The 14,338-nt window shown below is 34.9% G+C and overlaps 1 protein-coding gene across 2 annotated transcripts; it reads right to left on the reverse strand.

The window, feature by feature from the left end:
- Window positions 1-354: 354 nt before the first annotated feature.
- On the reverse strand, window positions 355-13,623 carry LOC125844728 (pentatricopeptide repeat-containing protein At4g33990). Of its 2 annotated transcripts, none has more exons than XM_049524058.1 (3): window positions 12,919-13,623; window positions 8,604-8,770; window positions 355-2,917 (listed from the first exon to the last, which is right to left on the reverse strand). In XM_049524058.1, exons 2-3 carry the CDS (start codon window positions 8,642-8,644, stop codon window positions 463-465), a joined length of 2,496 nt encoding a protein of 831 aa, XP_049380015.1. In that variant the 5' UTR covers window positions 8,645-8,770; window positions 12,919-13,623; the 3' UTR covers window positions 355-462. The 2 variants fall into 2 exon arrangements, with proteins under 2 accessions (XP_049380015.1, XP_049380016.1); XM_049524059.1 differs by having other exon boundaries at window positions 12,907-13,623.
- Window positions 13,624-14,338: the final 715 nt, after the last annotated feature.

A 14,338-nucleotide genomic window follows, 5' to 3' on the forward strand; every position in this document is an offset into this window, starting at 1 on the left:
ATTATGTGACTACAACACTAAACAAAAGTAAATATGCAAGAGAAGTAAATGATACCTCCATAAAATTCTCTGTTCCATTCTTGGTGTATTTTGGATGCTTGAAGACACGAAGTGAAAAGATTCTTCTTTATCGATGGTGATTGGTCATGGTATCCATAGGTCGTAGTCTTGCTTCTTTTTCGGCCAAATCCCGATTTCGTTTTGCAAATTGACGAGTTCTTAACTTTAATCAATGAATTTGGTAGCGAACCAAAATCGAGTTTAAATTTGAAAGACCTTTCTTTATTTTCAGATCAAGAACAGGGAAGAGTGAATTCCAGAAAAAGAACGACTGTGAGGATTCATCATTCACAGTACAGTACAACAGCTTGAGAAGAACAAATTACATTTCTTGCAGCAGCTACAGCATAATGATGCCAACCTTAAAAGGTTTAAATTTCTCTGCAGAACTATGGGCATATGTTACCAGTAATCCCCACAGGAACAAACACCATTCTTGAAGTGATGAAAGCGATTGGAGTCCCTTACAATAATCTCTCTCTCTGTAATCTTAGAAATTAGTTTAGTTACATTGTGGCAGTCGCCACAAACCCGTAAATTTTTATAGATCCGTAAAGGACTTTTAGGAGGAGTGTTAAGAATTCCATAAGCAATAGCCAATCTCTCACTATGACTGGTAAGGATTTGTTCCTTCTCGTCATCCTCGACATCTTGTAATACAAAGGTATAATCTGGAGCATAACCTAAGGTCTTGATCTTAGCAGTTAAAATACCTAATTCCCCATATATCTCATGGCATTGTGGATGAGACTGATTTCCTGTATAAAAGACTTCAATCTTATTGTTTAGGTCAATTGAGCTCCATCCAGGAGTCTTCTTCAACCCCTTGTCTCTAGCCAATGATCTCACTTCATTCACCCCCTCCCATTTCCCATAATTAGCATAGATGTTGGACAGCACTACATAGTAGCCAACATTCTCTGGATCAACTTCAAACAAATTATCTGAAGCCAATTTACCCAGCTCAACATTTCCATGTACTCTACATGCACCAAGAAGAGCACCCCAAACTGAAGCATCTGGTTGCAAAGGCATGTTTTTTATAAATTGGTACGCCGTTTCTAGGCCCCCAGCCCTGGCAAGCAGATCAACCATGCAGCCATAGTGCTTTAGAACAGGTTTAATGCCAAACTCTTGCTCCATCATATGAAAGTAAGTTTTACCCTCATCAACTAGGCCTGAATGGCTACAAGCAGCCAATAGAGATAAAAATGTTACATGATCTGGTTTAACACCTGCATTCAGCATAGCATTAAACAGTTTCAGAGAAACCCTACCATTTCCATGAATACCATGACATGATATTATGGCATTCCAAGGGACTGAACTCATTCTAGGCACCTCATGAAACAATAACATGGCTTCATCCAGTTTTCCACATTTTCCATAAAGGTCAATGAGAGACGTACTAACAAAGACGTCCAAATTAAGAGCTACTTTGAAAACATGCCCATGAGTCCTTGTTCCTTCTTGCAATGCCCCTAGATGAGCATAAGCTGGCAAAATGCTCACCCAAGTTCCTTGGTTTGGTTCTATGTCATCACACTCTTTCATCATGTTGTAAATTTCAATAGCCTCACTTGCAAGTCCATTTTGAGCATAACCTGTGATCATTGAGTTCCATGACACTACATCCTTTATAGGGATCTCGTCAAAAACCTTACGACTACAATGAATAAGACCCAACTTCGCATACATATCCACAACAGCATTACCCATAATAACATCATCCTGAATCCAAGATCTCCTTAATACAAATCCATGAACCGATCTGCAACAACGAAAACCTTTGGTTTGAGCTATACTAGAAGCTAAGCTCACCAATGTCAACAAGTCAGGCTGAATCCCATTTATCATCATCTCTTGAAAGTACTTCAGTGCTTTTTCGGGAACATTATTCTGCTCGTATGCAGCAATTAAAGAGTTCCATGATACTAAATCTCTTACTACCATCATATCATCAAATACTTTTTGTGCATGCCTTAACTCACCAAATCTGGCATACATGTTTATTAAAGCATTCGACACAAAGACATCTAATTCTAGGCCATGCTTTATAACATACAAGTGAATTGACAATCCATGCACAATATCACCAAGCTGTGCACATATAGGAAGTACTACTGCAATAGTCACTGTATCCATTTTTATACCCTCTAATCTCATCTCATCCAACAAGCTCAATGCATCCGTAGCATTTCCATTCTGACAAAACCCAGATATCATAGCATTCCAACAACCCATATCCCGATAAGGCATGTCCTTAAAAATTCTAAAGGCAACACCAGAAGATTGGAAACGGCAATACATATGCACCAAGGAGGCAGCTACAAATACATCCCACTCTAACCCAAGTTTTGAAGCCCAGCAGTGTATCCTTACACCATCAATTATACTATTACAAGCTTTCAACATTGGAGGAAAAGTGTAAAAGTCAGGCTTAACATCAGCTGTGGACAACATTTCATTCAAACAATTCAGGGATTCACGGAAATGGCCATTACGAACATAAGATGATATCATAGAATTCCAGGTATAAGCATCTTTATTCTCTATCAAGCAGAAAGTCTTCTGTGACAAAGAAACGTCACCCAAGTGAGCATAAAGATTCACAAGTCTAGTGCCAATAAAGATACTCTGAGCCTTCCCTGACACAATGAGTAGGGCATGAAGGCACTTCAAAATGTAGATTTTGGTACAGGAGTGGAATAAACGCTCAAAATCGAAATCTTTTTTCTTGCTTGCAACACCATTTGATAATACCTCATTGTAACTTCCACTTGAGTATAACTTGCACCAGAAAAAGGAGAATGACAGAGATTTTGTGGAACGCCAGCCTTTGAAGGCCAATAATAATCTGCAAAGACACAACAGAAAATGAAATCAATATGCAGACCAAAGATTACGCGTTAGAATTCGTCCTCTATCTGGAAAGTGTGATAGGAAGAAGAAAGCATCATATCAATAGTCAAAATGCCACAACAATGTTAAGAACAAAAAGGGAATTTGAAGCTCACAGTACAGCTAGGGAATACATGGAAGTGAATGTTTATGCAGTCGATTTTGAGGATAGGTTATCTAGTTGTACATCAGAGGATTCTGAATACCCTCTTTCAAAGCTGGACCTATCAAGTTAAGTCCTACACCCAGGTCGAACAAATTACCTAGATTAATAAAACTTGAGAGGGTGAAATTATTCTTGGGTATAAATGATACATGTAAATTAGGTTGTTGGCATTTGAATGACTTAAATATTTGCTAACAAAGCATCAGAATATCCTTCTATGATCCCTACTTTATCCTAACGGATGTGTACGCCTTAAATTGCTTTCAAGAGGACTCATATGATGGGCAAATCTTTTTGACAATCTACACATTCCTATCAACCTTCCCACTTTCCAATTTGGGACATGAATTTTATTTTTTTTCTTTACAAATATCACTTCTTTCAGAACTTAAATGAAAGAGGTGAACAATCTCAGACTCTCTTTGCCTTCTTGAGTCAGATGACCATTTCCAACTATCAAGACATGCATTTAAAGCACATCCGCCAATTCATCCCTTGCATCCTTTTGTCATAACTTGTTCATTCATAATCCTTGATAGTAAAGACATTCAAAAGATTCTTTTACTCACGGTACACTACACACTCATCAACTCCAACGGTTGAGAAGGTCTTGCAAATTATCCAGTTTCAATTATTTTTATATGTGCAAGTATACCGATGAGATTGAACCTGCCTGTTCGTTTAGAGTATGTGGCAATTCTAAAATTGGTTTAGGTGAGGAAATGGAAATGGAATGGACGGATTTTATAGAGTTGCATTGTAAGATATACATAATTCTTCCATTCAATCATGTGCGAGATAGAAGGATAGTATATTCCCTTTTTTACCCCCCCCCCCCCCCCCCNCGACCTTTTCATTAAGGAAATTAGAAGTCTCTGTTCCGCTAATGTTGATGTTATGTTAAGTATTTTATTAAAGACTTAATTCTCCTCTTCTTTGCACTCTTATTTCTACTTTCCAATGAATAAATTTGACGTAGCCATAAAAGAAACATAACCAGCATTTCCTGTTTGATTTTGTTTAGATTGTATCTTATCTATCATAGAGACTTACTGTTTCACGAGTTATAAATTATAAAGCTGCCTATTCTGTAGATATGACCCGTAAATTCTTTTGAGGACATATAACTTCGCAAATTGAACTGAGGCTATCACAATCTCCCTCTCGCCTTTCTCTCCTCTACTTCTTCCTCTTTTGCCTTCTCTTACCCTTTATTTCTTTCTCTATTCTCCACTCTACTATGCTTTTCTCTCATTCTCTCTATCACTCTCTCCCTCTCATTATTTCACTCCCTTCTCCCTCTGTATTCTTCTTTTTTCTCTCCTTTCTCTTTTCTTCCCATTCCTTTATCCATTCCCCATTTTATCACTACAGTAATATTCATTTCGCCTAGCTCATCAAAAAGTAACTCTTGCACAAAGAAAAGTTTGACATTATTAACACAAACTAGCATCACAGACTGGCATAGCAGCTTATGTACTTGGTTAGTTGGGTGTGAGCATCAATCCGAGTTACTGTTTTACAAGGAATAAATTGCGTCATTTTATGTTAATATAAAAAATGCTAAACTTTAATGAAGCACATCAGTGTGCTTGCAGCAGCTTGAGGGTTCATTACCCTTATCTAGACAGTGTCATAGGGTAGCTATTTAGAAGTTAGTTAAATAATCTAGGATGACCTACCACCTACCACCATAACATTGAAAAGATAGCAAATTCTACATCTCAAAATTGATTGAGGTTTGATCACCATGGGGCATAAGACTTTTTGCAATTGGTGTCACTACCTACGGATGAAGCAAGTTGTATCACATGAGTGAAGTTTATGCCTCTTTAGATCAATCTATGACCATGTGATGTGAGCTAAATTAGTTCCTTCAAACCAAGAAAACAGCAGGTTGGCAATTTGAATTGTACCGTCCTACTTAGATAGTAATAGGAATCGAAATAGTATACAGAATCTTACTTCGAAAAGAATTGTATTGTAGTCCTAGTTGGAAAAGGAGTCTTAATGTAGCGTCTATTAATAGGGTCTCAATGTAATAATGTAGAGAGAGCAATTCAATAATATTCTTTTCCTATATTTCTCACATGGTATCAGAGCTCCTACGATCTTGGTAGAAAATCAAAAAAAGATTCCGCTGCTGGCGGGCGGCTATGACTCATATATGCTGCCCGTCTTGTTATTGGTTATGTTAACCAAAGTAAGGCAAGTGATATATGCATGAACACCATATTCAGGGGAAAAAAACTTAGCCAGAAAGGTCATGCGTCAACTTCCTACGACTTTCTAGGGTTGTTTTGTGTCAACCCCGTATCAGTCAGTGTTTGTGGAGCATCGTGCCATCTTTCCAGCGACTACTTTCTCATATCTGATTTGTGTAGTGCCGTGTCATCATTCCGGTGACTACTTTCTTATATCTAATTTGTGTAGCACGATGTCATCTTTCCGGTGACTATTTTTTTATATTTAAATTGTGTAGCACCGTGTCATCTTTCCGGTGACTATTTTTTCATGTTTAATTTATGTAGCATTGTGCCATCCTTCCGGTGACTACTCTCTCATATCTAATTTTTGTAGTATCGTTCCATCATTCCGGTGACTATTTACTTTTGTGTAGCACTGTGCCATCTTTTCGGTGACTATTTTTTCATATTTAATTTGTGTAGCACCATGCCATCTTTCCAATGACTACTTTTTCATATTTAATTTAGGTCAAACCCATCGGTGCCCCCCTAAAGTTGGCACCAATTTTCACTTAGACCTCTTTAACTAAGCTTTGTTCATTTTAAACACCTCATGTGGAGGTCAGTTGTGTCATTTTGACACTTTTTTTATATTCTCAAAACTAGCTTAAGTGTGTATCCAAACGCCTCCTACGTGGAAAAATAATTTTTTTATTTTTTTAAAAAAGCTCACTTTTACTTTCTTTTTTTTTCTTCAGAATATCTAACCCCATTGCCACGCCCACACTTTCTGCTTCTTCTTCGTGCCTTCTAGTTCTTTTTTTGTGTTCTTCTTTTTCAAACCCATTAAAATTCATGTGTTCTTCTTGTGGTATACAAAATTTTGATTCCTTGTGTTACATTCCTTAATTCCTCCTTTCTTGAAAATCGAAATGCATCTTGAAAGAAAAATAACAATATTATTTATATGATGAAGATGCAGACGGAGGAATAAATTGGGGATTTAGTTATGAATGCTATGGGAAAATGTTGTTCAAGGAGTGTAATGTCTTGTTCCTCCCATTTTCGTTGTTAAGGACCCAGAAAATTAGGGTAATTTGCAGTAAGAAAACTAAAAATTAAGAGAACTTTTCATTATTCTTGGGGGCGGAAGTTTTTTATTTAGTTGTAGTAGCAGACACCATTAATATAGTAGAGCTTAAAATTTATGTGATTTGATTTTAAAAAGAAAAAAAGATTATCACAAATTCTTAGAAAATGATGATGGTCTTCATTTTTTCTGGTGAGGTTGCTAAAGAAATTGACTCTTTATTGAAGAAATTGAATTATGATGTAACCCAACAAAATTTTGCAGAATTTTTTCAAAAATTTGTGTGGATGTGATGGAGGGTGATGGAAGGTGGAGAAGTTGGAGGAAAAGAAGAGTGAGGAAGAAGAAGAGAGCAAAAATAATTTCCAAGAAAAAAAAACGTTTCACGCGCATAAAATTCGTGTAACACACATGTTTTGATGAGTCAACAAAAAGTGTCAAAATGACACAGCAGAATCCTACATGAGGTGTCTAAAATGAACATCGCCTAGTTGAGGTGTCTAAGTGAAAATTGATGCCAACTTTAGGGGGCTATAATTTATGTAGCACCGTGCCATCCTTTCGGTGACTACTTTCTCATATCTAATTTGCGCAGCATCGTACATCTTTTTGGGGACTACTTTCTCATATCTAATTTACGTAGCATTGTGCGTCTTTTCGGTGAGTCTTCAAATCTAATTTACATAGTTTCAACTTTGTCAATGTTGTGCAAATTCCAACAGATCTGAGTTTCCAACAAATTTGAGTTTTCCAGCAATATTCTCTTTGTTTTAGATTCACTTTTGCCAAAAGGATAGACTCAGGTATTTGGGTTGGATTACAGTGATACTTTCTTCATGATGATCTTGATGAAGAAGTCTATATGGAGCAACCATTTGGTTTTGTTGCTTAGGGTCAGTCTAGTAGCCTTGTATGTCAATTGCGCAAGTCACTCTATGGTCTGAAACGTTCTTCTCACGCTTGGTTTGGAAAGTTGGGAGATATTGTTACAAAATTTGTGAGTCAAGTGATCAACTTGCAAATATCTTCCTCAAGTCCCCCATCGGTCCTCGTATTAATTGCATTTGTAACAAGCTAGGTACATATGACTTGTATGCACCAGCTTGAGGGAGAGTGTTACAATAGGAATAGGAACAAGACAAATATATACCATCCTACTTAGAATAGTAACAAGAATAGAAATAGTATATAGAATCCTACTTAGAAAAGAATTGTATTGTAGTGTCCTAGTTGGAAAAGGAGTCTAATGTAGTGTATAAATAGGGTCTCAATGTAATAATGTAGAGAGAACAATTCAATAATATTCTTTTCCTATATTTCTCACACCACCTAATTCACTTAAACTCACTACATGTTCTCTCACAGGTGAGAGGGCTTTTTGCTCCATTAGCACTTCCAAAAAAGACTTCTTTAGATGCAATTCAAGCTGCAATCAAGTAACTTAGCCCATTTTTTTGTTTACACTTGTCATCATCTACATGTAGGCCTAGGTATGTTTTTGATAACGGTGTAGGATAGGTGTGTTTTTTCTCCTGTTGGAACTAAACATGCCTGTTTGTCTGGGAAAAAACCTCATCAGCATACAAAATGCTTTTCCTTAGCTGTTTACAGTTCTTTATTAATTATTACCACTTCTAGAAAATATACTTCTTTGTCACCTAGCCAAGAAAGAAAAAGAGTTACTATCAATCAAAACAACCGTTGATTTGCATTTCCAGTTGAACTTTGTACGCCTTAGGGCATCTCCAACCTTACCCTCTATTTTACTCTCTAAATATAGAGTTCTCTATTTTTTCAAACAACCAACTCCAACCAATTCTCTATTTTACTCTCTATAAAAAGAATTTTTTTTCTCTCTCCTCAATATTATAATATTATTTCTATATCAATCTTATTTTCTTATTTCATAATATCATTTCTTTTCTTCTTCTTTTTTCCCAAATAAATGGAGAATAGAGAGTGAATTAAAGTGTGGTTGGAGAGCCCATTCTCTATTTTACTCTCCAAACATAGAGAATGGAGAGTAAAATAGAGGCGGGGGAGATAGTTTGAAATGCAAATTAATGTCCGCAAATAAAATCTAAGCAATGTTAGATAGATGTCTTGCCACATCTTCAATCAAACAAGAATGATTTAGATAAATACTGGCAGTAATATGATACAGATAGATAAGATAAAAGTTACATCACATTGTTCTTACCTGCCTCTGTGACATGGCAATATTGACCTCAGCACAGACATGGCACTATTGGTCCTAACAAGATATAGGCACTCTCCTTACCAGCCTGTTTGTGCAACCAAAAAGTAGCACCAGTTGTTCCAACAAAACTAAGATTTTCATTTCTCCAAATGACAGCTTTTCCATTCCTATGTAGTGAGTGAAAAAAGGTTCAAAATGTGGCATCACATTTAACAAACTACATTACAATCACTTTTTTTTAGAATGATAAGCATACCCACATTACAATCACTATATGATCAGTCAAACATTTTTTTTCTTTGCAAACCAGAACCAATCAGCTGCCAATTCAGGAAAGAGTAAGACAGTTGCATAAGTAAGAAGCTTGTTTTTTTCTTTTATAAATAAGCAAAAGAAGCTTGCTTGCCCAGACTCCACTTGTGAGATCACACTGGCTATATTGTTTGTTTTTGAAACTAAACGACACCAAATCAGTCACAACACAAAATGGGACTTTAAGTTGTTACCTAAGGATGAATTTAACGAAACAATACAATACAAATAGTAACAACTATCCAAACAAGTTGTTACAAAGAACCTAATAATAAAACATAAAACAAGTAAAATGCTATAGAAACCATTTCTAAAGCAATAAAGAGCAAAATGAAGCTTATATTATACATTTACACTAAGTTTCCACTTATTGTCCCAAAGAAGTTACTGACTTAAAGTTGGAAAATTTACATATGGGAAAAATATAATATCAAAATAATAATATGACAATTAAGATAAAAACAACTACAATAATATTCTTATATAATATACATATATATTATATAAGCCCCACACCATGCAAAGCGAAGCCCCGTATTTAAGTGGAGACGGGTAGAGGGGCAGGCCCATTATCCACCGAGTTTAGAAGGCTGTGATTGGTCCAATGGGCGGGTCACTGACGGATTTCTCAGTTATAAAAAAAAATAAATATATATATATATATATATAATATATATAAATAATACTTGGTTGGTTAGTATTGAAGAAACACAACTTAGAAAAGGATTAGTACTTAGCCAACTCTTAATATCTTCTTTCAACTTGCATTCTTTTGTATTATTTATATTTTGTTGATTCATGTATCCTCTAATTAATTAGGAAAGACTTGTTTAATCCTGGAGAAACATTTCACACTGTTGAAATAGTTCCTTAGGACAGTGCCTAGCACGACTCAAGTATTATTTATATATACATGTATATTATATAAGAATATTATTGTAGTAGTTTTTATCTTAATTATCATATTATTATTTTGATATTATATTTTCTCCATATATAAATTTTCCAACAATCTAAGAAACTATGGCAAATAATAATAATACTTCCAAAACTATTTCTGACACTACCAATGTTAGTGCTACCCTCGTTTCTCCAGTTCCAATTGTCCTACCATATGCCAAACCATTTCCGGATGTGTCAAATATTGAAATTTTTGCTAATGAAAATTTCAAAAGGTGGCAAGAACGTGTTTTTTCATTGCTCAATGTTCATGGCGTTGCACATGCACTATTACATCCACAACCATGTGCAGATGTTGATAACAAAATTTTGAAAACATGGTAATATGCCAATAAGATATGTCGTCATACTATATTAGAAACTATTTCTAATGAACTATTTGATGTATACTATAGTTGCAAAGAAGCAAAAGTCATTTGGGAAGCCTTGATTAAGAAGTTCACTGACGAAGATGCTACGAAACAAAAGTTTGTGGTCGGAAGATTTTATCAATGGCAGATGAGTAATGAAAAGGAGATGAAAATTCAAATTAATGAATATCAAAAATTGTTTGAAGACACTTGAAGGCCGAGGGGATCACTCTACCAGAAAAACTTGTTGTTGGAGTGCTGATTGAAAAATTACGAGACTTGTGAAATGATTACAAAAATAACTTAAAGCACAAACTGACAAATTTCACTATTGAGCAAATAGTAACTCACATTCTAATTGAAGACATCACAGAAAGGAATCATTCAAAGCAAAAGAGTTGGCGTTCAAGGCAAACTTAGTACAAGGTCAAAGCAGCAATAACAAAAGGTATGGTAATAAGTCTAATGGTTACAAGCTTTATAATTCCAATTTTAAGCAAAAGAAAGGTTCTTGTTTTACTAGTGGAAAACTAGGTCATCATGTCGCACAGTGTAGGAGGAGAATAAAAAATGACAAAGAAAAGGGTTATCCTCCCCAGGCTAATTTAGCTGAAGGAGATAAAATTATTGCAAATGTCATTTCTCGAGTAAACATTGTAGCACATACAAAAGAATGGGTGGTAAGACTCTGGGGCTACTCAGCACATCTGTGCAAATCGAGAAGCATTTCCTCCTAAACATCAATAGGGGATGACGGTGAAGTAGTCTACCTTGGAGACTCAAGAACTACTAAAGTCTTGGGTAAGGGTAAAGTGCTCCTGAAACTTACTTCGGAAAAAACCTTAGCCCTTATGGATGTGCTACATGTTCCTACAATGCGTGCAAACCTGATTTTCGTAGCCTTGCTTAATAAAGCTGGAGTGAAAGTGTCATTAGAATCTGAAAAGATCATACTGACAAAAAATAACGTGTTTGTGGGAAAAGGCTATTGTAACCAGGGACTTTTTGTACTTAATGGTTGTAATGTTGTGAATGAAAAAGCATCTACTTCTGCTTACATGATTGAATCTATTTCTTTATGGCATGCTAGATTAGGACATGTTAATTTCTCTTATATAAAAAATATGCAATCACTTGGTTTGATATCTGACTTAGATTCAAATAATATTAATAAATGTGAAATATGTGTTGAAGCTATAATTACTAAAAAGCTGAAAATAGAGAAACTGAATTATTGTCTAAAAATTCACACTAATTTAGGTGATTTAAAACAAGCAATGACTAGAGGTGATAAAAGATACTACGTGACTTTTATTGATGATTTTTCTAGATTTACTAAGTTATATTTACTTAGAAATAAAGATGATGCTTTTAATGCCTTTATTTCTTATAAAACTAAAGTTGAAAATCAACTTAATAGAAAAATCAGGAGAATTAGATCTGATAGAGGTGGAGAATATTTATCCTTAAATGCCCTTAGTGAAAAAAAAGAAATTATTCATGAAGTAACTCCACCTTACTCTCCCGTATCTAATGGAGTAGCTGAAAGGAAAAATAGATCATTAAAGGAAATGATGAACTCTATGTTAATAAGCTCTAATGCACCTAATAATTTGTGGGGTGAAGCTATATTATCTACATGTCACTTACAAAATAGAATTCCTCATAAAAGAACTAGCAAAACACCTTATGAATTGTGGAAAGGTTATAAACCAAATTTGAAATATTTAAAAGTATAAGGGTGTCTTGCTAAAGTTCTCTTGCATGAACCTAAGAAGAGGAAAATAGGTTCTAAAACAATTGATTGCATGCTTATTGGATATGCTGAACATAGTGTTGCATATAGATTTCTTGTTTTAAAGAGTGATGTGCTTGATTGCAATACTATTATTGAGACAAAAAATGTTGAATTCTTTGAACATATTTTTCCACTATGTGATAAAAATTTTCATGTACCTGCTAAAAGAAATAGTGAGTCTATTTCTAATATAGAAGAACTAAGAAGGAGTAAAACGCCTAGGAAAGAATATTTTTCTTATGGAAACGATTTTCAAACCATTAAACTATTCTGAAGTTAATCTTCTTCTAATGCTAAATTTTGGAAAGAGGCAATAAAAATTGAAATTGATTCAATTATGAAAAACAATACATGGATTTTAACTAATTTACCTCCTGGTGCAAAACCTATTGGTTGCAAATTGATTTTCAAAAGGAAACTTAATCCGGATGGATCTATAGATAAATACAAAGCTCGATTAGTAGCAAAAGATTTTTCTCAAAATACAAAGCTCGGTTAGTAGCAAAAGATTTTTCTCAAAAATAAATTATTGATTATTTTGATACATTTGCACCAGTGACTAGAATTTCTTCTATTCAAATTTTAATTGCCTTAGCATTAATTCATAAGCTTTTTATCCATCAAATGGACGTAAAAACAGCTTTTTTAAATGGTGATTTAGAAGAAGAAATTTATATGATTCAACTTGAAGGATGTATTATTTCTGGCATTGATAAAATTACACTTAAAACAGTGAATCCATAAAAATTTAAGAGAATATTCAATTTTCGACGAACAGTAACTAGAAATAATAACAAATATAATGGAATTCAATCAATACTCACGATTAGTTAGTAGTAAAATAAAAGAAAGAAAGCAACAAACAGTATAGAGATTAAGTTACCGAAGGAAAAACCTGTTGTTGGAGTTACGGCCTGGTCAGTGGTCGGAGCTGTGCGAGGTGGAGATTCATTTCCGGGAGCTGCTGTTTGCCAAAGTAGGTCTGGTTGTTGCTAGTTTGGGTAGGGGTTTAGGAGTTACTGGTTTTTGCCGGAGCAAGGAAGAGAATAGTGGGGTCTGGTAGCGGTTTCAGGCGGGTTTGGGGCTGTTTGGTGGAAGGTTTGGGGTTTTGTGGTGGAGGAAGCCGTTTTGGTGTTGGTCTGGGTGGAGAAAGGAGTGGGAAAGGTGGAGGAGATTGAGTCGTTTGGTGGCTGAAACAGTGAAGCAAGGGGCTGAGGTTGTTGGTTTCTTGGTCGAAGAAGATGGTAGGAGTGTGGAGATTTCCGGTGGCTGTTTTGCCGGAAATGGTAACGGGAAAAGGATGGGGGGTTTTGGGACTTGGAGGTCGTTTCGTTGGCTGGTTTTCTGGCGGCAGTGAGGAGAGGGTTGACCAGTGGGGTTGGGTGGTGGAGGCTTGTCGGAGAAGATGGGGCAATGAAGAGAGGAACGGGTTGGGTTTCGGGCGACTTTTCACCGGAAAATTTGGGGAAGTGAACAAGTTAGAGCAACTGGGGTCTTTTGGGTGGTGGACTCGTCAGATTCCGTCGAAGCTCCGGCGACTTGCCGGAAAAATTGAAGAACAATTAAAGACAATTTTTTTAAATTAAAAAATCTGAAAATCACTGTATCTTATTCACCACTCATAGCTTAATGACATTGACAAGCTATTGCTTAAATAGAAAATTGAAAAACCATGCAATTTTATCTATATTTAATTGTATTTTTATATTTTTAGATTGCGCTAAAAATAAATATTAGTTAATGTAACAAATAAAATGAATGGCTGGTAAAAAAATACAATTTAATAGAAAATAACTATTTAATCAATCCTAACAAATATTCACAACACATTCAATTGATTATGACAAAAAAAATATAAACATAACTAATCGATAAAAATTCTAATATTTTGAGAAATAAGGATAATTATCAACAAATTGCATTAAAATTGTAAAACATGTATTTTGAACTATTTGATAAACAAAATATTTAAATATACAAAGAAAGGTCTAAAATACCCCTCAAGTATTTGAATTGGTACAAAATTACCCTTCATCCACCTATCGACCCTAAAATACCCCTAACGTTCATTTTTCTGCTCAAAAATACTCTCGATGTTAATCTTTTGACTCATATTTGCCCTTATTTTTAATAGCTCCTTTAAAGTAAAATTATTAAATATTTATTTATTATATTGCTTAATGTGATTGGTCCAAATTTAAACTCTTCTCAAATAAATAATAAAAATGAAATTTTAAAAAATTCATTTTTTCTATAAACCACTTATGATTCATATTTTGACCCAATATATTTGAAAATAATATTGAAAAAAATAA

This window comes from Solanum stenotomum, chromosome 11, assembly GCF_019186545.1.
Source record: "Solanum stenotomum isolate F172 chromosome 11, ASM1918654v1, whole genome shotgun sequence".
Classification (NCBI taxonomy): Eukaryota; Viridiplantae; Streptophyta; class Magnoliopsida; order Solanales; family Solanaceae; genus Solanum; species Solanum stenotomum.

What these genes read in the sequence shown, in the direction of transcription:
- LOC125844728 (XM_049524058.1), bottom strand. Translation starts at nt 8,644, where the DNA reads ATGTCTGTGCTGAGGTCAATATTGCCATGTCACAGAGGCAG. An exon ending in TTGCCATGTCACAGAGGCAG is followed by an intron (nt 2,918 to 8,603) that starts GTAAGAACAATG and finishes GTGTCTTTGCAG; the next exon opens with ATTATTATTGGCCTTCAAAG.